The 26,758-nt window shown below is 40.0% G+C and overlaps 1 protein-coding gene and 1 pseudogene across 1 annotated transcript in view; one reads left to right on the top strand and one right to left on the bottom strand.

Annotated features, from left to right (window-relative positions):
* Positions 1–339: 339 nt before the first annotated feature.
* LOC109470693 (phosphorylase b kinase regulatory subunit alpha, skeletal muscle isoform-like) overlaps positions 340–26,758 on the bottom strand; it is a 39,876-nt gene continuing 13,457 nt past the window's right edge. The window contains 17 exon segments of the mRNA XM_019769722.1: positions 340–962; positions 1,653–1,856; positions 2,240–2,293; positions 2,812–2,976; positions 3,586–3,600; positions 4,327–4,415; positions 6,143–6,241; positions 8,284–8,413; positions 14,408–14,485; positions 14,487–14,567; positions 17,799–17,955; positions 18,346–18,508; positions 21,133–21,198; positions 21,650–21,835; positions 22,256–22,356; positions 25,278–25,483; positions 26,036–26,103. Of these exon segments, the coding sequence (XP_019625281.1) occupies positions 774–962; positions 1,653–1,856; positions 2,240–2,293; positions 2,812–2,976; positions 3,586–3,600; positions 4,327–4,415; positions 6,143–6,241; positions 8,284–8,413; positions 14,408–14,485; positions 14,487–14,567; positions 17,799–17,955; positions 18,346–18,508; positions 21,133–21,198; positions 21,650–21,835; positions 22,256–22,356; positions 25,278–25,483; positions 26,036–26,103 (2,051 nt within the window). The 3' untranslated portion in view covers positions 340–773.
* LOC109470683 lies at positions 10,456–14,170 on the top strand (annotated as a pseudogene).

Raw genomic sequence — 26,758 nt, 5'->3', positions numbered from 1 at the left:
CTGACTCCTGTATATTGCCCTTAAATGCATGTCAGACTGCTTAAAGTAGTTAGGATGATCTCATTTAGTTCACTATACAAAAATATGCAGACCAGCATTCTTGTGTACATTTACTTGCATTTTGTTGCACAGATCGAGAAGAAACACTTACATACATTGTATATAGTAGCATACATGTCAATATACTTTATTATATATTACAGTAGTGAGTGAGAATTTCAATCGTCACTAAGCACAAACTAACACAATTTACATAGAGCACACTATGGCATATCACAGCTTTTATTTACAATGTATTTATAGACTTCAACTCTCAAGTTTCAAGTTTCAAGTTTCAACTCTCCAATGATAAAATAATACTTGCTGCATTGATAAGCATGAAACATAGATAAACAATTTCCACAAATCCAACACAGTAAGTCTAATGAAGAAATTAAAGGGGGATTTCATTTTGCAATATCTGGCTTCAGCATATTGACAGAATTCCTTTCACTTTGTCTATATTTGTGCAACCAAGGACAATTATACAATTATATTATAATGTCCTTCCTTCATCAACCCCCTTCAAATTTGCAGCCCCCTCCCCCTTCTCTCACAACCATCATCATATTCCCACTAAGGCATTTCAAAAAAAAGGATAGGCTAACTAACTAACTAACTAACTAACTTAGTGTCCTGCAAGTTGTTGTTGTTGGACATGTAATAGATCCTATACACAATGGTGCAACAAGTCAATCTTGTCTACATGTAACGTTACAATGTATGTGTAGACACTACGCTATGGTACAATCTGCTACACTGTCAGGTTCACAGTCCAGTGTTTGAGCCACGGCCTTGGACATGTAGACCATGGTACCGAAGCGACCGCTGGGCGCACTGTCATAGAAATCTGTGCAGATGTTGGCAGCCCCCGTTTTGAACTCTACAGTGTTTGAGTCCACTTCGTCTTTGAAGATGGATTTCTGAAGAGCAAACAAAGCCAAGGAATGATCAGATGATGACTGTAATTATATTACAATGTATAATTTATATACATTGTAGTATTCCTTTACAGCACTAACATTATACTATTATATTAGATATGTCACTTTTGCATGATTTAATAAGCAATGTAGAGCAGAAACTGATTGTTTTTAGTTGTAGTATCCAATCAAGCATCAATCTTTTTTTTCGTTTTCTATTTTTCTTTACATTCTATCTTTTTGTCAAGAGGCTAAAACTAATCAATACTATAATTAAAATGTTATCAAACCCCCACTTATTGGGTATACAAAAGACAAGAAGCAACTTCCTACCAGTTCAGCAATGAACATGGCATTGGCATCTGACACCGCATATCCAGTCAAGCATCAATTTTTTTTCTTTTACTTTCAATCTTTACTTTGAAATTCAATCTTTTTGTCAACAGGCTAAATACAATCAGCACTGCAGAATGATGTTACCAAACCCAAATTATTGGGCATACAAAAGACAAGAAGAAACTTCCTACCAGTTCAGCAAATGAACATGGCATTGGCATCTGACACCGGGTATCCAATCTTTTTTTTTACTTTCAATCTTTTTGTCAACAGGCTAAAATCAATCATCACTGCAGAATGATGTTATCAAAGCCAAATTATTGGGCATATAAAAAACAAGAAGAAACTCCCTACCAGTTCAGCGACAAACATGCCGTTTGCGTCTGACACAAGTTTGTCCACCATGATGATGCCCCGCAGGCTCCTCTTGTAGTCCGTGTCCACCACCAGAGCCAGAACCATCATGGCCTCCACCATCAGCTGCCGGTACTCCGGCTGCGGAATGCTGTTCAGGATCCCCTCCACGCGCAGGGCAAAGTTCAGCTCCCCGGGGGTCATCTGGAGGGCAAGGGGAGAGGGACGGAGTCAGGAATGGGTCGTAACGTGTCATACTGACGCTGCTTAATATATATCTCATAAAGTTTAAGTTTGGTACGTCAGTAAAGGTTAGACATCCAGGTAATAAGATATGCCAAAAAAACAGTTACTCAAGCATATGCATATGGATATGATTTTGGAATGCTTCTTATGCATGGTTTCTGTAGCTATATTATATATAATCAGTAAACATACATTTGTATGGGTACAGTTTATTCAAAGTAATGATTAACTGTTTTTGGTGCTTTATATTGGCAATCTGGAACATTGCTAGATTTCATCTGTACCAGAAAGTGCATTACATTAATTCTGTAAGTTACATGTATACCTTAAGTTTGTCTTACCTCTTTGATGACAGAAGACGACAGAATTTGACCTTCAATGGACAATCCCTGACACTGTAAGATAAAGAACATGGTGTTGTGAAGACAACTGTACAGTGGGCAGCACATACAAGTACTACTGGTGGTCGGAAATAAAGTCATAATTAATATGATACTTTCTCGACAATTCACTGTCAGCACTTATAACAAAACCACACTGCAAAATTTCAGTTTTACTACCAGGGCTCGAAATACTGGGTGCATGTGCACCTTAGTGCACCCAATTTTTTTCTGTGGGTGCACCCAAATATCTTAATAGGTTTACGCATGTAAAGATGTTAAAATATATAATAGTAGTATACAGCATATTCTTAATATCTAAGTGTCAAAAAATAATAAGTCATTCTTATAGTACTTTTATTTAGAAATGAAACATAATTAGTTTTTGCTGACATTCTATAGTATATTTTATCTTACATGGTGCACCCAAACATTTTTTGTGCACCCAATTTTTTAGGTAGGGTGCACCAGTGCACCTATTCCCAAAAATGAATTTCAAGCTCTGACAGGACAGGACAGGACATGTGTAGTACCCATTTCAGCACGTTCCAGATCTTGGTGTAGAAGTCTACAGGAACCCGGTTCAGCGCGCCGTCCAGCCGTCGCCTCCGAAGCCACTGGCCCTGCCGATCCACCTGCATAGACTGTTCCAGGTCCTCCTCATGGCCCTTCCGCAACTTGTCGTTGTGCTCTATGATCTACATACAACATAGCACAAAGCTTCCATTGGATGCAAAAATGTGCGATGAGGTCTTCATTCTTAACAATTCATTATTGTACAGGAGCATGGCACACAAGAGGTTAATATGTGTTTTTGAAATTCACCTTAGGTTACTTTACTATGTACAAAAGGTAAGCTTTGTTCATGAGCAGTTAGTTGATAGCGCCACAGATGCATGTGACTACACTACCCTACACAATTGACCAATGAAAATCAAGTGAGGGAAGAGAGAGCCTAAAAGGCCACACAAATTTGACTCTATGGATGACCCTGAATTTCATGCAGTAGGGAAAAATGAAGATATCGCAACACAGAGGTTATCCATTAAAATCAAGTTGGTACGACTTTGTCAGAGTCAGTCGTCTAAAGCTTACCATTATTTTTGTCCTAGTAGTAGTATATCTACATGTACACTATGTTTAGACTATCAAATATCAAAGGGAAGTCAATCAATCAATCAGTCAGTACTAGTCTACATGTAATACGTATGTTGTGTGCTAGACAGAATTCGAAAGGGGAGAGAACTATCCACACTGTGTGAAGAGAGAAGACTGTACAAACCACACACCACATCAGACGGGCTTACCATGTCTTTAGACATCTGTAGGGTTTGGGGATGGAACAAAGAAGTGCAGCAGATTAGTGCAGAGTCACCACACTATACAGCACTGCAGCAAGTACTATATGCCATTACACATTAACAACAAAAGCAGACCTTAAAAAGACTTCTAGCAGCTTGAATGTCACTGTACTAGCTTAAGCCCTGGGCCTCATGCACAGAGATAATATTTGTAATGCTATGTCTAAAGCTTTGTCACAGGCCTTATTACACAGCAGATATTTGCAATGTGCCCAGTTTATACCCCACATAATATTCAGGGCAGATTGTCACCTTATGTAGAGGAAAACCACATAAGAAAGAGTGTGCTTGTGATAATGTATACAATGTCATGCAATGTATGTAACAGTGACTTTAAAAAAACTTTTGCAAGAGTGATGAAAATTGAATGTTTCAATCTAGGATATTACGTTGTACTTTAAAAACTTTACTAAGTGATTTCTATATTTTTGCAAACAAATTAAGCTTACAAATATACATGTATCGCCCCACCTTTTCCCTTACCTTACATTGTACATTTGTACTATATTTGTACTATATATTGTAATAAATCAGTGAACAGGCAAGTTGATAGTCTTATCTACAACATGTAGTATTTTAGCATACGTGCCAACTTTTAGTCTGATTTCAAGCCCAATATACATGTACCAAAATGGGCTGCAGTGCCGAGGATTCGCCAAAATGTACAAGACTGATCTGTCCCCTCACCGTGACTTGTTTGCGAAGTCGTGACATCCCAGTGACCTCTTCCTTCTCCATCTTCCTGATGGACAGAGACTTCCCTCCTCCTCTCTCAACTATATAGTGCACATGGGACATCAAACAATGGTGTGTCAATACAGTACCATAACAGTAGACCTACATGTAGCATTCACTGCAGCTACATGTATCTGATGGGAAAGATTTTGGTGTTTCTAAGGCTTGTGCTTTGATGTTACATAATGTCTGTAATAAGGACCACAAACTTGAATTTAATGGATGACATCCTTTGGAAACCCAAAATTGCAATTAATATTGAGGCCTCACTGGGTCAGTCTACTGAGGAAGACCAGAGGGACTGGTCGTAAGCTCTATAATAGTAGGTGAGAGAACTTTTTTGTGTTGGATCGAAAGTTTTAACTTTAAACAGTTATTGAGGCAAATTGTTACCATGCAGGATGCAATCATTGATGTGTATCACTACCCATCTTTTAAAAGGCACAAAATTGCCCATATTTTAGTTCAAAATCAATGCATGTACATTTTGTATGGATGTCATCCTAAAAATCAAGCTTGTGTTTCTTGGGTACACGGGTTCTTTGGCACTTTGTCCTCCTAAAGGTTTAACTGATACTGGGGGAGATGAGCAAGTAAAAAATGGTTTCAGCAACACTTCTGGGTTTATGGGTAGAATGAGCAATTAATAACAACCAAAGCCTACATACATGTACATTATGACTTGTTAATGCACTCCAGCACCCTAGAATTCAAAGGTTGTCACCATAGGATGGACAAAGATGCAAAAGGACCCATGCAGGAGGTCACCAATATGTTCTGAGTTACGGTTCACCCTATGGGATGCTACAAGCTAGCCTCCTGTGCAGGCCTCCGGGTGGGTGGGAGTTTTGATATTGCGTTTAACAGCCATCCTACAACCAGCTGCTCAGAGAAAGTTTGTACCCGTGGCTGGCAAAAGAATGCGGTAAAAATTCTAAAAACCCACCCACCATGAAACTGAAGCTATTAGGACAAAACTTGACGCAGTATCAAAACTCTGATCCACCTGGAAGCCTGCACAGGAGGCTAGATACAAGCTACATGACTGTATAGTGTCTGAAGCAGCTCCCTCCACCCAACATGAGGGACAGCGGACCTGCCTGCAGCGTGTGTCATGAGGTATTGTGAAATTGTCAGCTTCCTGATTCGCATGGCCCAGTCTGCGGCTTCCTGTTCTGTTTTAAAGCAGCACATGTCAGTCTTATCTACAGCTGTTATGTGTGTGTGTGTGTGAATGTGCAAGCATTAGCTTATTAGTTTAAAACTAAAAGCTATTGCCATTGGCATTTGGGCCCTTTTTATGTGTGTGTGATCATGAATGTGCTTTAATTCATTTTTTAATCAAGCATTAGCTTTAAGGTAATTATATTAAGTTTGAAACCTAGAAACCATTGCCATTTGGGGCCATTTACAAGCATTATTTATACATTGTGTACATCTCAAAGACATTTCTGAAGCAGTACATTAACACAACTGGAATAGAAAAATCTATTTTATATCACATTGTCAAGGGTCTTTTTAGTCACACAGTGCAATCCTTGGTATTAAAAAGGGTTCAAAGAGACATTCAGAACTTTGAACCCCATTACACTGGCTCTGAGAAATATTTAAGTTCTGACACAATGCAGGAAGAAAGAACCAAACATCTGAATGGAGATGGGGGCCAGACTATTCTGGGTGGAAGTGAATGTTTGAGTGAACCAGAGCTAGAATAGTGATCAACAGACTCCAGGCTATTAGCCTTAGTCCCACCCCTAGTCTATCTTACCTTCCCCAACTCCAAACTCCTTCCCGCTCAGGATGTGGTGAAGAAGGGTCTTCAGGTCAAACGGGCTCAGGCTCATCAGGTGTTCCGACGCCTCTTCACCTGCATGGGGGGGACGTGAACTCAGTACACCCTCACCGGCACAAATATGGACTACACTAGCCTGGTTACCAGGCCTACATGTATTATAGCTCCCAAGTCCTACATGTACATCCTGTCTGGAAACTATTTGTGGAGAGGATGTAGGACTCGGGAGCTATGATAGGTCTAGTAATAACTTGGTTACCAGACCTATTATAATCTTATGTAGCTCCCGAGTCCTACATCTGGTAACCAAGTTGCTACATTTGTAGACCTATCATAGCTCCTGAGTCCTACATCCTCTCTGGAAACTATTTGCGGAGAGGATGTAGGACTCTAAGGAGCTTTAATAGGTTTGGTAACCAGGCTAGGAATACACCTAAGGAGAAGTTAGACAAGCAGAGCAGACGTGCATGACGCTGTGTATGGTCTGGTGTTTGGGATAGTAGAGCGTTAAGATAGTAGATTCATTTATGTCAGATTCTTAGAGCAGGAAATTATGAGCAAGTATTTGACAGAATGATGCATGGAAAGTAAGTGTTGAAGATCTGCAAAGTGTAGCAAACTAACCATTCACGCCACCCATATTACATGACTGGACCTACATGTACATGTAGGTTCTTATCTGGAATCTGCTATCTGGAAACTGTGGATTCACGCGATGGCATTTAAAAAAAGCTACAGTCTCCAGTATTATGTATTATGTATAACCTTGCAACCTTGCAAGGTTATCATTTATAGTAATACCCTCTACTTGATCATACTGTAGGCATGACACAAGTGACAAGTCTTGACAGAGCAGGGAGTGAACTATAGAAGGACTGAGAAAGAGGGAACAGCTATAATTATTAACAGTACCCTCTACTTGATCAAAATGTCAGTATAACACATTTAGTGACAAGTTTGACAGAGCAGGAAGGGAACTACAGAAGGACTGAGAAAGAGGAGACAGTTACAATAGTACCCTCTACTTGATCATAATGTCAGCATGACATAATTAGTGACAAGTCTTGACAGAGCAGGGAGTGAACTACAGAAGGGCTGAGAAAGAGGAGACAGCTACAATTATTTACTTGATCATAATGTAGGCATGACACAGGTTTTGACATAGCTGGAAGTGAACTACAGATGGGCTGAGAAAAAGGGGGCAGCTACAATTATAGTACCCTCTACTTGCCAATGATCATTATGTATAGGCATGACACAAGTGAGAGGTCTTGACAGCAGGAAGTGAACTACAGAAGGACTGAGATAGAGGGGACAGCTACGATGTACATGTACTCTACAGCAGGAAAACGAGCACTGTGCGACCACTGATTGACCAATCAGTGGTGAAAGGCCTCACTTCTGGTGACCTCCCGCAAGTTTGCCTCGTGGCCCCAAATCTGTCGCACGGCCATGACTTCAGGGGTGGTGGCCTCTCGCGACGTTAAATTGTCTTCCCAGGGAGGTGATGGGGGTTTCAAATCGGAAAACATTCAAGTGGTGAGCCGACAGCACAGAGTTACACATATCAAAGAAGGGGGAAGACTATATAGTAGCCTTAGCTTAGGGATATCACATTTTGACCAGGAAAATACATAAAATATAACAGAATAACTTTGTATGTTAAAGACTACCCACAGATTGAAATATTTAATACATCACATTTAACAAAACTTAAGGTCACACAAACTTGACTTTAATTTGTATGCCATCTGTGTATGCTTTAATTTTGCTGATTTTCAAGTCAATGCCTTCAAGTTTTTATAAACATATAAATTATTATTATAGATATTAGTTGAAAGTGTTTTCGGACACATTAGAACTTGTCCTCAAGCTTCTCATTGCAAGCAGACCATTCTTTTTTTTCTTTTTTTTTTGCTGTGGATAGTGCGAGTGACACTACTGGGTGAAGGCAATTTTGGATTTTCTTCTGGTTCCGCTCTAAGACTAACACTGGGTTGGAACTTTTCGGTTTGATGATGCCATCCATACATGGTCAAAGTTTGTGTGACGTTCCCATGATTGAATCTACATTAAACCCCACATAACCAGACCAGGTAACGTTACATGTGTCCCACCTGTACAGTTGAGTGTTCTGGCCAGTTCTGACACCATGACCTGGATGATCAGCCCCACGCGCAGACGCAGCATCTCTCGGAACAGGTTAGGCTCCGTGCGGATGAACATGGCCAGGTATACAAGGATCTCCTAAACATCAGAAGAAACAACAACAAAATATAATTCATTTCAAGTAAGGAAACATCACACAGTACTGATTTTGACATGGTTCACCCCTTATTATTCATATGTTTATCTCTTCGCACAACACATAACAACAATAAAACCAAACTTCAGAAACATTGGAACAGTGGAAAAAATAAATGTGCAGGGTTAGTAAAAAAGCCATGGAGGCTTGTTTGACCCCCCCTCTTCGTGTTCTTAAGTAAAATACCAACTTACAAAATTATGTTAGTACTCTATATAATAGTAGCATATGTACATGTAGTAGTTATCACAACACAAACCTCTCCCAGCTTTCACCAATTTAATATAAAAACTATTACCTTGTTTTCTAAATTTTGTGTTCCATGTTTCAAAAAAATTTCACAGACTTGTTTAGCTTAATATGTTTGCCCTTTATTTGTCCCTGCTACATTGTAAATACCTGCCTAGATAGGAGCCTGTACCCAAATGATTAAAGGTGTGACATAAGTTAATAAGTTACTAAATCATTAAACAAAGACAGCTGACATAAGCATGACTCAGTGGAAAGTCCCGGTTGTGGCGCAGTAAAAAATCCCACCTGAGTCAGACGGGAAATGCAAACGTTTTGCTGACACAGACGGAAACAGACAAAACTCTACCACCCAGGCAGGCTCACAGCTGTGGAGTCTCACACATCCAGGTGAGATTTAGACAAGTCTGCTCATCCTAGCTACAGGTGTTGGGTTTAATAGACTTAGATATATTGGTCAGGAACAGGTTTACAATGGTACTGACAGTCCTATGTGTGCGACTCTCTTGCATTGTGTGCTTTATACAACCGTCATATTTCAGGTTATACATGTAAGCATTTACAAGAGAGAAAAGCTTTTACATTTACAATGTACTTTGGACTCTATGTTTTATGCTAGCAAAAAGTAATTTATCAGGACTAGTTCCTCAAACTTGGGCCTTTTGGGGAGGGCTTTGGTATCCGGGAGGCCTGTTTTAATCCACCTTGACAGAAAGTCTATAAGATATAATTACTGCTAACAAACCTGTAGCTAAAACCATCATTTTTTTATTACTATTACAATAATATACAGTCATGTACATTAATCTGCCCTACTGTATGTCCTTTTTAAAAGGTTGCCAGTTGGAATGAAAACAATGACAATGTCTGAAGTCAAGATGACCAGCCTGGTTAAGAAGCTACAGAACTTGGACTTGTCCCTCAAAAGTCATCGTAGCCAAGAAGTCAGTTATGCACAGGCACTGAGAGAAGCCATCATTAGAACAGATGGCTTTATGGAGGCAGAAGTCCTGAAAAGGCTTGGAGACCTGAATCTTCAGAAAGGCAAGCTCAATAAAGATTTGGTAGAGTTTGAAAAGGCTGTTGCCCTGTATGCTGCTGCCCTACTACGCTGCATAGATCCAGACATGCGAGAGACGCTAGATCATCGCATAGGCTACGTGGAGAAACTCTCCAGACAACTGCTGCAGGGGTACAGTTCACGGTTGTCAGAAGACTACTGGGGTAAGGCTGACAATAATGTCTTAAGGGTGGCACAGATTTGTCACAAAATGGACAGAGGTGCCAAAAACTGCTATGAACAGACTTACACAGAAATGTTAGTGACTGCAATTGGGAACAGTGATATGTTCCTGGAGCTTGAGGTTCTGAAATCACTTGGAGATTTCTACCTCAAGGAAGGCAAGAAAACCTCTGATATATCGCAGTTCTCTAAAGCACACGCTATGTACAAGAAAGCTCTGACAAGATGCGGGGATCCTGAGACACAACAGACCCTGCATCATCGGATTTCATACATGGAGAAGATCAAGGAATTTGCAACACAGGTAGGTACATTGTACATGTAGTTTTATTTGATATTATACATGTAGATGACATTCTGACCAATATTTCTAATGTATTTTCATCATTAAGCCATTTTTATCATTATTTTATGATATCATATAGATCATAAGGAAAGAGTAAACAATGTCAAAAAATCATTATCATCATGCAGAAGCTGTCACCTAAAAAGTCAAGACCAAGGGAGAAAAAATCACACATGGCCCACCAGTTGGGAAACATCACAAGACCTGATGTTGGTCACAAACAACATCTACATCAAGGGATGCCAAGGTGGGCAAACCAAGTTATGTGTGAGCTTCAAAGAGTTGAAACATATAAATTCTAACGTAAGTTTGTAACTGTTTAATGTTACTTTCAAAACTACTTTCATGTGACAAGTATGATAACATGTATTCTTTAATGCAGCAAAGCAAAAGAAAGAGGAATGGCCAGTGTTCCAATTGGAAATACTGGAGAAGAAGACACAGACAGGTGAGTATGATCTACATTGTACAGTGTCCTGTTTGCATGACTAATATGATAGACACAAAGGAAACATATTCTATGGATCCAGAAGTAAAAACTACTCTGAAGTACACAATTTATATTGTGCCCTGATTTCAAAATGGTAGGTGTGTCATGTTCAGAAGGGCATTGCTTGACCAATTCACAATTACAAAATTAATGTACAATATAACACATCTGTCTTTTATTTCAAGACTGCAAAAGGAGCACCTCAAGAAAGGTGAATCATCTCTTGCAATCTCAGACCTGGACTCAGCAGAGCAGCACTTTGCAGCTGCACTCAAGACGGTACATGTGAGAGGTAAGGCATGTATTGTAAGATACAATAAACATTTGGAAGAGGATTCTTTTAATATAAAACTATAGATAGCTAGAGGAACTACATGTAGTAACCAGTAAGATAAGATGCTCAACATAATTATTCATTTATAATATAATTGTAAATGCTTGTAATGTATTATGTAAGGTTCATGATTACATGCATGTCTGGGTACTAAAAGAATTAGATGACATGTAATTAATAAAACATCCAACATTGGGTAAAATGTTTGTTTCCAGATCCCACAGCCCAGCAGTACCATAGAGAGGTGGAGCCCCTGTGCAAGTTGGGGGATGTCTACACTAAGCGAGGTCAGCAGACAGGAGACGGGGGAGACTTTGTCAAAGCAGCTGCACTCTACAATGCAGCCATGGCAAGGTCAAAAAATTATATCTTCACCAATAACATTATAACAAAGGCCAAAGAAGTAGAAAAGTCATTTCTAAAATGTATCTTAGACATTCATTGTGATATGAGCTCAGATGACATAAAGAAACACAAGAAACAGCTGAAGGAGATGCGAGACCAGATCAAGCTGGAGATGGAAACCATTGACCAGCAGCTGAATCCCTATATACATGATGACGATGACCCAAGTGTCAAAGAGATAGAGGCAAAACGAGCTCAGGCTGTCAGGCAGTTGTTTGAGAAAATTGCACAGCTAAGGAACAAGTTCATCAGCCTTCTTGTTGAAGAGTGTATTGGGTTAATGGGTCCCCCTCCGTGTAAGTATGCCCTGATAGGGTTGGGTTCACAGGCCACAGCATTGGTAACTCCATACTCAGACCTGGAGTTTGCCATCTTGGTAGAGGAAGAAAGTGAAGGATGCCTTGTGTTTTTCCACAACCTCACCCACTACCTACATCTCAAGGTGGTCAACCTGGGAGAAACCATTCTCCCAGCAGTGGGGATAAAGTCTATCAATGACTTTTACTCTGGTGATCAATTGGACAACTGGTTCTATGACTCTGTTACACCACGTGGGTTTGCCTTTGATGGCTCCATGCCAAAGGCAAGCAAGACTCCACTGGGCAGGCAAGGGACTATTAACAAACCCCCCAGTGAACTCATCTGTACCCCAGAGAACATGGTTTCGATTCTACAAAAGGATGTCACATTATACCTGAAGGAAGGCTATCACCTTGCCACTATCTTACGAAATCCATGCCTGATAGCAGGGGACCAGGATTTGATTGACACATACATGGCCATCACAGTGAAGTTACTGCAAGCTGATGGAGGTAAAATGGCTCAACAACTGGCACAGGAGACACTGAGGGAAAACAGTGAAAGCTACAATGATCAAAGAACAATTACAGCAAGGCTGATTGATGTGAAGAAAGAACTCTATCGATTTCCTGCTGTAACAGTGGACTGCATGGCGCTGTCTTCAGGCATCATACCTACCACAGTTTGGAAGACAATAGAAGACCTTGAAAGACAACAAGTCATCAGTGCCAACAATGCACACCACCTGACAGTGCTTACCAGCATCTCAGCAGAACTCAGGCTCAGAACATACATTGCAAATGGTGGACAGAAGGAAAACTTGTCAGCTTTGGCTTCAATGGAAACAGCACTAAAGGAACAGAACAATGATGGAGTACAAACAGAAGTATTGAATCCAGTTTTCCATATGCCAAATGAAAATCCGCTTTACAGATACTATTATACAGCAGTCCCTCTCAAGAGTGGTTTGTCCAAGTGGTCTGGAAAGAGAACAATCCTCAATTCCTTCCCTGAATTATATGATGATTCTCCCAAAGTGCGTGGAATAATGTTCTCCGAGGTATGCAGATATAGACAGGCTATCAGCTGCTATCATGAGGCCCTGAAGGATTCTACAGGTGCTAACAAAATAGACTTGCTCATCAGAGTAGGAGATGCTTGCCTCTGGGTAGGCGATAACCAAAAAGCAATCAGTTACCATGAACAAGCACTGCAGATGAACAAGCGTATCTATGGTCAGAGTACACCACATCCTGACATTGCCACCTCACTTAACAACCTGGGGGGAGCCTGGTACCTGCTGGGTGATCACAGGAAAGCAATCAGCTACTCTGAACAAGCACTGCAGATGAGTAGCAGTATCTATGGGCATAGAACACCACATCCTGACATTGCCAGAACACTTAACAACCTGGGGTTAGCATGGTACCAGCTGGGTGATCACAGGAAAGCAATCAGCTACTATGAACAAGCACTGCAGATGACGAGGAGTATCTATGGTCAGAGTACACCACATCCTCACATTGCCACCTCACTTAACAACCTGGGGGGAGCCTGGTGCCAGCTGGGTGATCACAGGAAAGCAATCAACTACTATGAACAAGCACTGCAGATGTACAGGAGTATCTATGGTCAGAGTACACCACATCCTGACATTGCCAGAACACTTAACAACCTGGGGGGAGCCTGGTACCAGCTAGGTGATCACAGGAAAGCAATCAGCTACTCTGAACAAGCACTGCAGATGAGGAGGAGTATCTATGGTCAGATACACCACATCCTGACATTGCCAGAACACTTAACAACCTGGGGTCAGCCTGGCACCAGCTGGGTGATCACAGGAAAGCAATCAGCTACTATGAACAGGCACTTCAGATGAGCAGGAGTACCTATGGTCAGAGTACACCACATCCTCACATTGCCACCTCACTTAACAACCTGGGGGAGCCTGGTGCCAGCTGGGTGATCACAGGAAAGCAATCAGCTACTATGAACAAGCACTGCAGATGAGTAGCAGTATCTATGGGCAGAGTACACCACATCCTGACAATGCCAGAACACTTAACAACCTTGGGGGAGCTTGGTACCAGCTAGGTGATCACAGGAAGGCAATCAGCTACTATGAACAAGCACTGCAGATGTACAGGAGTATCTATGGTCAGAGTACACCACATCCTCACATTGCCACCTCACTTAACAACCTGGGGGAGCCTGGTGCCAGCTGGGTGATCACAGGAAGGCAATCAGCTACTATGAACAGGGACTACAGATGACCAGGAGTATCTATGGTCAGAGTACACCACATCCTGACGTTGCCGCCTCACTTAACAACCTGGGGTCAGCCTGGTACCAGCTGGGTGATCACAGGAAGGCAATCAGTCTCCTCCAACAAGCCTTGAAAATGGCACAGCAGGTTTATACCCATGAAAAAAGTCATCCGTTGGTAAAACAAATTAAATCAAATATTGAACATATAATACAAGATTCATAGTAAGATAGACCTTGCAGCTAACACATAGGATTCTCTGCATGATCCATCCAATGGAATCTATCCCTACAAGGATCTTGCCTGTGTAAGCACAGCAGTGCTGCTGTCTTCCCCACAGGAGTCGTAGATCATCTTGGCCAGTTCCTCTGGGGGAGGGGGTGTGTGATGGTCCTCTCCCCTGGGGCTGGGGGGGCAGGCCGACGGACAACTGCTTCTGTCGTACTAACAGGTCCGTGGCAGCCTGTGGGAGGGGAGAAATAAGGTCAAATCTACAGATAACCCACTAAATCACATCATTTGCATATGCCATTAGTCCTGAGGTGTCACCGTAATTTTTCACTTCATGACATATATATTAATAACAGTTACTTGTACACTATCATGTTGAGATAGGTGTCTAATACTATGTAATAGGTGAATACTTCTCTTATAATGAAGTGTTTACAGTACATTTTGTACATATCAACATTGAGTGCACTTAAGCTAAAGATTGCAGCTTCAGTTTTAATTTGTATCTACTTGTTTGTATGACGTGTATTGTACAGTTGTAGTAGACCTTAAGAAAGCTGCTGTGCTTTGATGTGTCAATAAAGACTGTTATATTTAACCCGTACAATTTCAAAGGATTAGTACAAACTGAAGATGTTCATGTACTGTGCAATCCAACAATTGTCCTACATCAGATTACCAGTTAGCTTACATTTTGTACAACTTGTCATTTCTATAAAGATCCACAAGTGCAAGCTTGTAGAACTTACTGGACTTTCAGATTGTACTGATGTCTTTTATGGATGTTATTAACTAAAAAATCAGTTTTCAAAGTTGAATCATTCTAAGACTTCTACTACCTCTTCCACGTACAGAGAATGGCATACGTAATATTTGGTAACTCTAACACATGACATGTGGACACAAAGTGTCTGTAAGAAATAAATAGATCAAGAATCAATATTTATGGTTTTGGCTCAGTTGTGTTATTCAGTTTAATTTGTAAATTGATGAAAGAAAGGTTGAAAAAATGATTGTCAAATGAATGATTGAATGAATGATTGAATGAGTGAATCATACATGGGCTTTTATACATCTAAGTATAACAATAAGACTGTGTATGCCGGACCCAGGCCAGGCAGTTTACAAACCACAACCTCCTTCATGATCTACATTTTCCTGACAGTGTCATTTCCTGAGAAAGTTGAAAACTACTGGTCTGTAGAAAATTGATGAAAAGGACTAGCTCTGTTTTAATCCATTAACTTTTGCAATTATGACTCATGATATGGTATAACAATAAGGCATGTAATCAAAGTGTTCTCCCTTCTAAATTTTGTACCTACCTAATATAGAATTGGTAGCCAAATATATAATGGATACTAATTGAAAACAACTGATACCATGATAATAGTTTACAAAAGACATACATTTGTACATCAGATATAGTGTATATGTACAATGGGAATGTATATTGAACACAAAGATAAAAGGTGGAAGTAGGAAGAAGTACACACAAGTTTCACAGCACTATCTGTAAAATCACACAACAAATGGCACTGCATGTAATCTATTGTAAAGCACCACTGAAAACTGTTTATCATCAAACTATACCAAATACATAAGAGAGAGAAAGAATCACACATGAGAACAGACATAAAATGGACATGTGGGGTCTGTGTATAAAAAAAGACTAGTATGGTCATCTATATTGAGATGTAAACTCTTTGGGCTGTCAAACCTTTATGTTTGTATTTTTCATTCCTAGGGCTTTATTTGTGTTTCAGTTGTTAATAAAAGAATGATCGGATAAATGATTGACTGAATGAATGAATGGTGATTGAATGAGTGAGTGAGTGAATCATGCAAGAAGAAATTAAATACCCAGCATTAGCCTTTATAGGCATGTTTGCACCTATCCATCTCAGCAATAGTCATCATCCAATTTTAGCTTCATGTATACTTTCTTGTTACTTTGTGAAATCCCCATTTCTGGTTGTGGGATGTTGAGTGATAGAGGTGAGTCTCAGAATAGACATCTACATGTACAATTTCTCCAACATTTTTGCATCTGACACATTGTCTTGAAAAAGTTTTACTGATTATGCTGAAAGTAGGCTGTGTTTACAGAAAGCTCTTGCTGCCATGGGCTAATGACCCCACCACAAGGGGTGGCATCTGTCGGGCAGGCCAGCCACCAGGAGCACAATTAATTTGGTCAGGCTAAAAATTCTGATTTGTAGTCTGTCTCACAGAAGGGACTGCTGATAATCTATCATCACACTGCTAGCAGATGTAATGTCCAATTCCAACATCATTGGGAGGAGGAGATGCACAAACTAAGTCACTCACAGACAGGAGGAAAAACAGCACAAGCACACGAGGTTCATGTCCAAAGTTAATGGGGAAAAAAAGGACCAAAAGAAAAAAAAAGTTCACCAAAAAGCCCTGAGTGTGGAACTCCCACGGCACGCCAACGACAGAGTGCCTCCTGGGGGAGAACATGGGGTTTTCCAACTGCGGCATTCCTACGGTCAGCTGTCTCTGTCTCACCAGCAAATCTGTTATCGCCTGGGGGTGTGGGGTGTGTGAGGGGGATGCAGGTATACTTGTGAAAGACTTTACTTTATAGGGGTTGCACTAAATTGCGTATTGAATTCTGTAGTCAAATCAATGCAAGGGCAGTACTGTTGTGATTGTATTGGCCAAAAAATCACAACGTTATCAAGCAAAAAATCATTCTACATCATCATCATCATTCATCCTCCATAGTAGAGGTGGAGCATACAAAGTTAGCTCGCCACAACTGTTTCATATTCTACATAGCAGCACACATAAAACAGCACAGCAACTGAGTCACAGCACAAACTCATAACAGACGTTTTTCACACAAGAACAGGACAAATTTCTATTTCATTTTGTCTTGATTGTCAATTTGAAAAATCTTTAATTTGATTTGCAACTAAAGGATCAGTCTCTCAGGCTACTGATAGTAGATGAATGATGGAAAGAAACTTCAAGTTGACATGTGATTCAGAATTCAAGTAGATGAATAAAGGCATGAATGAATGGTTTACCTCATAAACCTTGCGGCCTCATGGCTGAATTGTGTGGTACAGTACTCACACATTGTACAATTCAAAATGTTGTCACTAACCACAGTCACTTACTTATAAAAATATTCTATTTGTAAGAGAATGATGCGAAGCAAAAAAAAAATCAAGAATTGTAAAACTTTTGAAAAACTGATATAAGGTAATGCTAGAAACAGCAAATGGTTAGCATTAAGCTATCAGCAGAGACAACGATTATTAGCCTGGAATCCATCCGTGAACACTTTGTCTTCGCTCCGTTGTTCCACTCTGCCTTCACAGAAACGGAGGAACGGAGCAGAGACAGAGCGTTCATGGATGGATTCCAGGCTAAACAATTGTTAAATCGATAATTTTAAAGATCGCCCTTAGTCTGATCTGTGTGAGCTGACCTGTGCCAAGTCCTCCACCCTTTTCCTCAGCATGCCGGCCATGTGCCGTACGATGGACCACTGCTTGAGCTGCCCTGCCTTCTCATACAGCTCCCCTACCAGCATCACCACCGTGATACCCTCTCTCATGTTGATCTTGGTGTCCCAGTCTGGACCCCTGGAAAAGGTAGAAGAAGGTAGAATTCATGTATAATATGCTTGAGATGAAATGTTAAAATGCTGTTTCTAACATTTTCAGCCAGTGCCAAGCACACTGGAACACCTCTACTCTTCTTGATAAATACAAGTGTTGGGTTCTTTCACATGCATAGGGGGCAAGGTGGGGGCCAACATCATTTACCAGATATCTTTGACCAAATGTTGACCTCACACTTTAGACAAGCCTCACTGTGTCAGTCTATTGAAGATCAGAGTGACAGGTTGAAAGCTCTAGGTGAGAACAATCCTTTGTGTTGGAACAAAAGGTTAAAATTAACATCTTAACATTTCTTATACCTGTAGGCTGTACTCTCAGATAAACCAGATCACCCCACAGCGATACACTTACTGTGTGTTATACAGGTAGTGCAGCACATCAGCCTGCTCCTGGAGCGACCACGTGTCCTTCAGATGCTCCACCAGCTCTGCACAGTCGATGTCCCCTGACCCTTCACGCAGCTTACTCATGCTAGGGGAGTGCCTGATGTCCGGTATGTGGTCTCCCTTAACATCTGCAGACAAACATTCAGATTACATTGCAGAATCACCTACAATGTATTTTGCCTCTCCCTCCATTTTGTAAATGGAGAAGTATATAAAGAAATAAAGTACATTTTGTACCTTTATACCAAAGAGTTTCTTAGGAGCAGGGTTCTAGCCAGGTGTGTTTTTTCTGTCATCTCTATTCCCTAATGTATGATGCAAACCCAAGGTTACACTCTGAAACAATTTGACCTAATTCTAACTTCTTCTGATACCAGACCATGCAAAACATGCAAAAGTTGCCTGTTTCATGGCCAGATTTTTGTCAGTCTTGAGTTTTTGTTAAATGATGGGTGCTGACTAGAATCCTGCTTGGAAGAAAGGTTTTGCAGGGTCGACATTGAAGCCATGATTGAGTGATGCTTTTGATGTCAGTACAAAAACACTGATCGCTAATCATATGAAGCATAGTAGCTATAAAGCCAATACTTTTGGAGCACTTTTATGATGGGTAATGTGTTAGTTAACACAACAAAGCTATGGAAGCCCTCACATTTGTATAAAGTGGCTTTCAAGTAGCTTTCAGAACTTGATGTACAATGTACATTTTGTACAATCATGTAGATTTTAAAGACTCTTTGGATGATTAACAAGATTTTATACATGTACATTGTACATGTATGTGTACACCTACTTCATGAAAGCACCTGAAAAGTATTGGCTTAATTTCTGGAGTAATGACTGTCATTATGATGGTAAACCTAAAATTAAGGTATTGCTGAAATCAGCATGCAAATGATTAGTTTTGAAATGATCATAAGAGTTACAACAATGCATTCTGTATTATACAGGAAAGAACATCAGTGACAAGTGGCATCTCAGGGTGGTTAGTACACATGGAAATTAACACAAATCAAACAGGCAGAAAGCAGAGCAGGACAGTTACCAAGAAGACTAGCATACATTGCAGGGGAGATACCTGGAAGAAAAGAATACAATTGAAAATGATACAACAGCAAAAACATTACTAATTGTCTTCTGATCACTACGATAGGCAAAGTTGCAGCTACTGAATTTCTTTTTCAACTAAAGATCAGGCTTTACTACATTATAATTATATATCTATCTGATGTACTTGTAAAGAATGCATCTGACAAATTATCAGGAAAATTAAAAAAAATGATATTGAAGAATATGTAATTCACACAGTAAACAGCACAGCTAAAATACAAAAAAAAAAAAGAATTTGAAAATCTGCATCCAGCAGCTACACTTCTTACTACACTTCATTTACTAGGCCATCTAAATTGATTTTGCACTGAAGCATTCTTTCTTGAAGCACAGGAGGATAACATGGAATACAAGCTGGGTGATGTTGTAAAGCCATACTAAGTAAAACTACTATTATATAATAATTTTCCAAACCATTGGACATTCATGTATTAGTGCTTAATTAAATGATCTTGACACAGCATTTGTACATAATGATTGTACATTGCGCAACAAATACATACAATGTAGTATGTCATAATTAATGTTACTGATGTACGTATGGTATCAATTGCTATACTGTACCAACAATTTGCAGTGTGCAGGGCTAATTTTCAGATGAAAGTGCAGCTAAAAGCCATACAATCATGCAGAGCCAATATTGTTTCTACAATGAAATGTATTTCATCACACCCTGAGAAGCACTGTACTAAAAGCCATATATTACAATGCAGCAATCTTCCATATGCTATATATACATGTATATGGCCATCAAGCAACAGACTAAGGCTACAATATGCAGAGCAAGCGATGCAGCTTTTGTCCATGCCTGTTTTGGCTTGGTTATCCTCCGTAAAGATCTCATCCTTATCGTCCACCAAGCTAGCCAGATCAGGCGTTAGGGCAGAGGAGGTGGAGCCCAGCAACGATATGTTGATGCCAGTTGCTATATCTTGGTACAAATTCACAACACAACAAAACATTTAGTACTTTTGAGAGTACTAAGAATGTAGCTAGCCTGGTATAATCATGTACTATGTACACATTCAACTCAGGCTTGTGCTTACTTCCCAACTGTCATTAACAACATATATTGGGAAGCCAACGCAATCTGAGAACGAGTCTGTACCAGGACGTTATACTACATGTAACTTAAAGCTACATGTATATGTGGTGGCTGTAAAAAAATTGCTGCAGTATCAGGTGCTCCATATGGCATCTTAGGACATTCCTGACAATCACAGTGCGTTTTCTGTGCATGTTACAGTGGCATCGTGGCATGAAGAGCTAATGCGTACATAGCTAGAAGCTGTCTGCAATGTTGCAATACAGCACTCTTCTCCAGATTGAATTGTACACTCCTATAACCAATCAGAGATTTCAAAATTCCCAAATTGACATACATTGTATAACCTTGAATGTAGAATGTAGATATAGAAATGATACTTGAATCAACATGAAAGAAAAGGGATATTAGGTTTGATAATTGCAAGGAATGCCAGCAATCAGACTGAAACTTTGAGAAAGGGTCTTTGTCATCCCCAGAAAAAACTTTCATACAAAATTTGCAAGTAAGGGACATACAGGCATCTTTTCCATTCACATGAAAGAACATACTAGTAGATGCACAGTCACTATACATTCATTGGCAAAATGAAGAAACCTTTGTCGGCTGATCCTCCCTCTGATTCTGATTCTGCCAACGCACTGAGTTTTCTACGTAGGAACACTAGTCCTAAAAAGCACAGCAGACAACACGTCAACAGAAAGGGTGGGGGACAGAGTGATCTTGTAACATAATAAAGAACACAGAATACGACACAGAAGTAACACAACAAAAAATGTTGTCACAAAATAGTTTTAAAGAGAAGTTAATGACAAATGAGAGGATAACAGTGGGATATAAAACAGGATTGGGAAAGAAGGGGGTGAACACATTATTTTACATGCATATTGTGGTTACAAACACAAGGAAAAAACAGGAAAAGAGATGCAGAGGAGAATCAATGTGGTCTCCAAACGTTAATGAACATGACAATGAAATGAACATGGAAAGATTTTGAAACAGATGGATCCATAATACATTAAACCAAGATCTTAAGATCTTCACTCTGACTTAAACAGAATTTCGTTAACTTACACATATCTTTGTAAGATTATACCACCTTGTGAAGCAAAACTCCTACCTGGAAGGTTGTGCTCGTCCACGAAAACGGAGCGTGAACGTCTGACCGAACCCAGGACGCGGAAGGAGGCCTTTCTGCTGAGGGATGTTGACCTCTTGGCGCCGAGCCGCGGTGTGGAGAGCAGGTTACGTTTGGGGAAGGTCGGAGACAAGAGGGAGTCCAGGTACTCTGTCACCTCATCTGGTAGGGAACAAGCAAGTCATGATCAAAAGCTGATGAATATGACAATTAAGAATAGTCTGGATTTCATTTAATTTTCACTTTGTTAAGAAGTGTTTATATTACAAAATTGCTCGAACAGCCAACTTAAACCAGCACCAAAAACTTTTCCTTTCTAGTCCCAGCAAAAACAAATGACGGACTACACCAGTGAAGGTTAGACATCCAGTTAATATGATACACCAAAAAACAGTTACTCAAGCAAATGGATATGATTTTGGAAATGATCAGACATTTCAGGTAGCATCCACTACCGTTCGTCAGCAAAGAATTGTCAGAAAAACAGGTTTATAAACATGAACTATTGATTTACATGCAAATCAGTGAAGACAATTTTTTCAAGTCCAAAAGACTGACTACAGCATCTGCCCAGTGACTTACCCCCTGCATCAGACACTGGACTGCCCTCGCTCAGGTACAGGAAGTCCAGACTGGTGAAACAGGACGTCGACATGAACTCCTCCAACTTCCCAACATGGATCCTGGACAAACACAACTAGTTACTAAACAAGGAATCTCTTGGGAAAAAGTATTGTATTTTTTTTAAACATCTACAGCTAAAAGCCAATTATTTCTTTTGTTGTAAATGATATTTTCAGACTGAATTGCCAAAGTGTGAAAGGGGGGTGAATCATACCATATTTTGTATCTCCAAGCAGATCATACGGTGGCAAGACAGTATCCATTGGCCAGGAGAGTGGTTCATTAGCCCCCAGTGGCCAGTGGCTAATGGACACTCCTCTGGCCAATGGATACTGCCTTGCCACTGTATGATTTGCTTGGAGATTACATATTTTGGTGTGTTTTCAAGTCAAGCGATGAAGCCATCCTCCCTCTGTGTGGTCAGTACTCTGTGTTTGGCTCTGCTGCAAACCCAAATTCTGATTGGTCCTTTGAAACGTCACCATGGTAGCGATCAAATTGAACCGGACTAATTTGGTATGACCTAGCTTGCCAGTCAAGCTCTTGTAGAATAAGAGCTTCAGACATTAAAAGCTCATGCTGATCATGAGTAACATGAGCTTGTAACAACTGTGATCATATGAAAAAGGCAATTTTCAGATCGGTACACATAGCTGATTTGAAGGAATAAGATTTGAAAATGACCCAAACAAAGGCAGTTTGTCAGGGTAAGATACACAGAGAGTTGTACTGAACAAGCAGAGGAGGGATTTGATTCAACAAGCTCACCACCAACAATAGCTTTCATTGTGAAACAGAAATCAAATACTACATGTAGTAGCCTGGTATCCATTATATTCTAGCTCTGGTTTTCTCCTCTTGTAACTTCTTCCCTAAACAGTCTGGCACCAATCCTGATTTACACACAGTGACTGTATTTCAGACTGTTTGGCCCTTAGATGATTAATCATTTTGGGTGTGGAAGATTTCTCATAAACAGTGTAATACAGTAACAGGGCTCAAATTTCCAAATTCTTGAATGTTTGATCCATATTACTAGTACCACCATGATGTTACTGAAGGCCTTATACAATGTATGTGACCTGGAGCCAATCAAACTCTCTGACTTGAGATTCCATTCACAGGTGCCAGAATATTTGGTGAAGGAAGGAACGAATCATATCCAGAATACATGTAGATAGAATGAACACCAGACTAGAAAACAAAGCAAGCAAATGTAAAAAATATATCTAAGTTTACATAAAATTAAAATACAATCAAGCTGGCAATTTGACAACACTATATAAGAAATGGATGGGATAAGTTTGTTGTTTAATCTTCAAGACATGAAACATAAACATCAACAAAGGAGCAGCAGAAACAGCAACAAGCAGAACAGCAAAGCAACAGTATGAGCCACAAGCAAACAGAACAGCAGATAGAGGCACCACACATTGTGTTAGGGAACAGCGTTAGCATCATTCCATGGTATTATTATGAACGTTCATCTGTGTTGGTAGTAATCACAGTAAAATGTTGAACTTTATTCCAACACAAGGGTTCACAGAGACCAAATTTTCAATGACCACTCCCTGGCACGTTTGATCAATTCCTGAAGTCTGTAAATTCTAGTGTGAATATGGTCACGTGTCTGTAACCATAACTCTCGCGAGATCACATTCAGAATTGATTGCTCGTTAAATATCCTCATCGATGATGAAGGCAACAGCGGTCATTGAAAATTTGATCTCTGTGTAGCCCTCATGTTGGAATAGAGTTCAACTTTTTCCTATCATTCCATGGTATTATGTGGATTCCAAAAGATGGGAGGAGAAGGATTGCTTACATAGTGAAAGTGCATGGAAGAGCCTCACTAAGTCTAATTAAAGACAAACATAAAAAACATGATATTTTCAACAGTAAAATACTCTGATTATAAAAAAAAACATTAAAAAAACACACCATCTAACTAACTCTAAGTGACAAAAAATCTTTCATATCTTTCAATTATACTTCTGCTGAACACTTGCTTGGTGCTTGGTGTAAGAGGACCACCTTCCCCATGCAGTACTTTGTACTGTAATTTCAGCTCGTAATTTACACAATGCACTACATCTACAGTTGGGCCACACCAATTTAATTACTTACTTCTAGATCTTGAATCAGGCTATTCTCTTTAATATAAAAAAATTATGTGGGCAAACCAAGGTACCTTTGTGTGCTAGTATTAAATTGGTGTGGCCTTCTTCAACTTCTGTGGATGTTTTTCATTGAACACAGAGTACCTTCACCAGAAAACAGGACACACATTGTCTATTCTAAACACCACTGTATCACCACACTAACTGTGTCTACTACTGCCTATACTACTCAGGAGAATGGTAAAAAAACTCAAATGCAACTTATTGGAACCATGCTCCCAAAACGTGCTGTTGACCTTGATAAATTTTCCTGGATGACATTTTCATAGAATTATGCTTTCAAATTATGTTTAAAAAAATTGTGCTCATTATGCACTTAGGGGACATTTTTTTGGACATGAGGTTATGAACTGCAAAAACAGGAGATACATCAGATACTGTGGTACCGGTATTGTCACATTTTCAGTCACAAAAGGAGTGACTGTACATGTACATTGTGTTACATTGTAAGTTTATATAGGACCAATACATGTACATGTATGTAAATACAACCTAATAATACATGAGTGTGCGTACAAACCGAAACAATTACATGTACCGTGAGTTACATACATTGCAACAACAGCCCAATCTACATGTCCATTGAGCTCTAACATGGATTTTAGAAACTTCAAGACAGATATGTCAGCCAGGAAAACTGCACAAGACGCCACCATGACGAAAAAAGCAGACTGCCAAACATGGTTAACCGTCAAACACAAAAAAAGTACAATCATATACCAGCATGGCTAGCAACGGATAAATTATGGGGTCTGCTGCAAAAAAAGAGCTGCAACTCAACAAAGAAGAGCGATGCCTACCCAACCCCTGTGGTGTAGCCACTGATGAGCTTTTGGAGGGTAGCAAGTAGTGCAGGGGGTAGCTCTCCACCAACTGATGAACATGAGCAAAACATGGAGGTAAAATAAGTGGAGAGTGACCCAAAACTACTCATAGGTCCACGTTTTGGAGGAGGGGGGGTCACTGAAAAAGTGGTTGGGATGTCACAGTACGTAGTGTTGACCTGCTTGGGATACAAGACTGTTCAGGGTTAACGTCGTTGGAGTTATGGAGAAAGTTATTAGGCCTGACACACTCAGGTTGGGGTGTTGTTAACGAAACAGAGGATCAGAAAGAAGCTGTGTTGAAGAAGAAGAAGAAGACAATATATTTTGCGAGAAGATGAAAAAGAAGAGATGGGGAGCATGTGAGCAATGTGCAGACATGAGCTGTAAACGAACACCTGCAAAGACGACATTAATTTGTTAGACAGACAGTCATGTAGGGAGTGTACATTGCCTCTACAGACTCTTTGCTTTCTCCTTGTTTTAACATGATTTAACCAACCAATGCCAAAAAACAAACACAAAATTTCCTTTCACTCGGAGACATAAGTGGCATTACAGATTATAATGGGTTTCTGAATTTTTTGATTGTAGCAAATTATATCAATTCTGAAGAATAACGAGTCTGGAATACTGTACATGTACAGTCCCTGCAAACTGTTTACAATACAAGACACTGACAAATGTCTGGGTACTGGTGATGACAAAGACTGGGACAGTTTTTACTACCTGACACCATCCATGGAGCCTGCCAGCAGCTTCTGCAGACAGTTCAGTAGAGGAGGGGGCAGGACGCGCCCGGCTGGTGCCAACAAAAACATGTTATGGTATTACTTATGGCTCTACATGTACATGCTTCTTAAAGGTGTCCATTGCAGTTTTTAGGGCATGAAAACAGATTTTTCGAAGTCAATATTCTAGTCCCTTATCTACATACATGTAGTTGAAAACACTATCCTGGTTTATATTGACATTCATGGAGCAAAAATGACAAAATTTTGGTGGAAAACGGTTACTAGTAGGATTTTGGGGGTACCGCCCAGAAAATAAAGGACTCATCTTGGGGCCTATCCGTGAATGTTTCAAATGCCCAAAATTTGAAATACTGATGCATATGTACTAGGTAGTATGAATATTATTCAGAATATTTCCAGTTTTGCCACCGAAAAATTGGATTGGTTGTTGATACAATGATTGTACAAGACTAAGTAGTTAAGCACACAAAAGTCTCATCAAGTTTTTAACCCGGCTTGGTGCACTGAGTTACAACAGAAGCAGTAGCAGAGTGGTAATTGGAGACACCTGTAGTTTGCCACGGTTATGGTTAATCTACAAACCAGGGCACTACAAGATGATGTTCCAAAGTGCAATGTCTGGCTAGCCAGGTTCATATGTAGCCTGGGTACCATCCGGATTTTCGCTACGCAACGCTTGAAAAAATCATGATTTGTCAATGA

The sequence above is a fragment of the Branchiostoma belcheri genome, unplaced genomic scaffold (genome assembly GCF_001625305.1).
Source record: "Branchiostoma belcheri isolate BF01 breed outbred unplaced genomic scaffold, Haploidv18h27 scaffold23, whole genome shotgun sequence".
In the NCBI taxonomy this organism is placed as follows: domain Eukaryota; kingdom Metazoa; phylum Chordata; class Leptocardii; order Amphioxiformes; family Branchiostomatidae; genus Branchiostoma; species Branchiostoma belcheri.
This window is presented reverse-complemented; position numbering and strand designations above follow the sequence as displayed.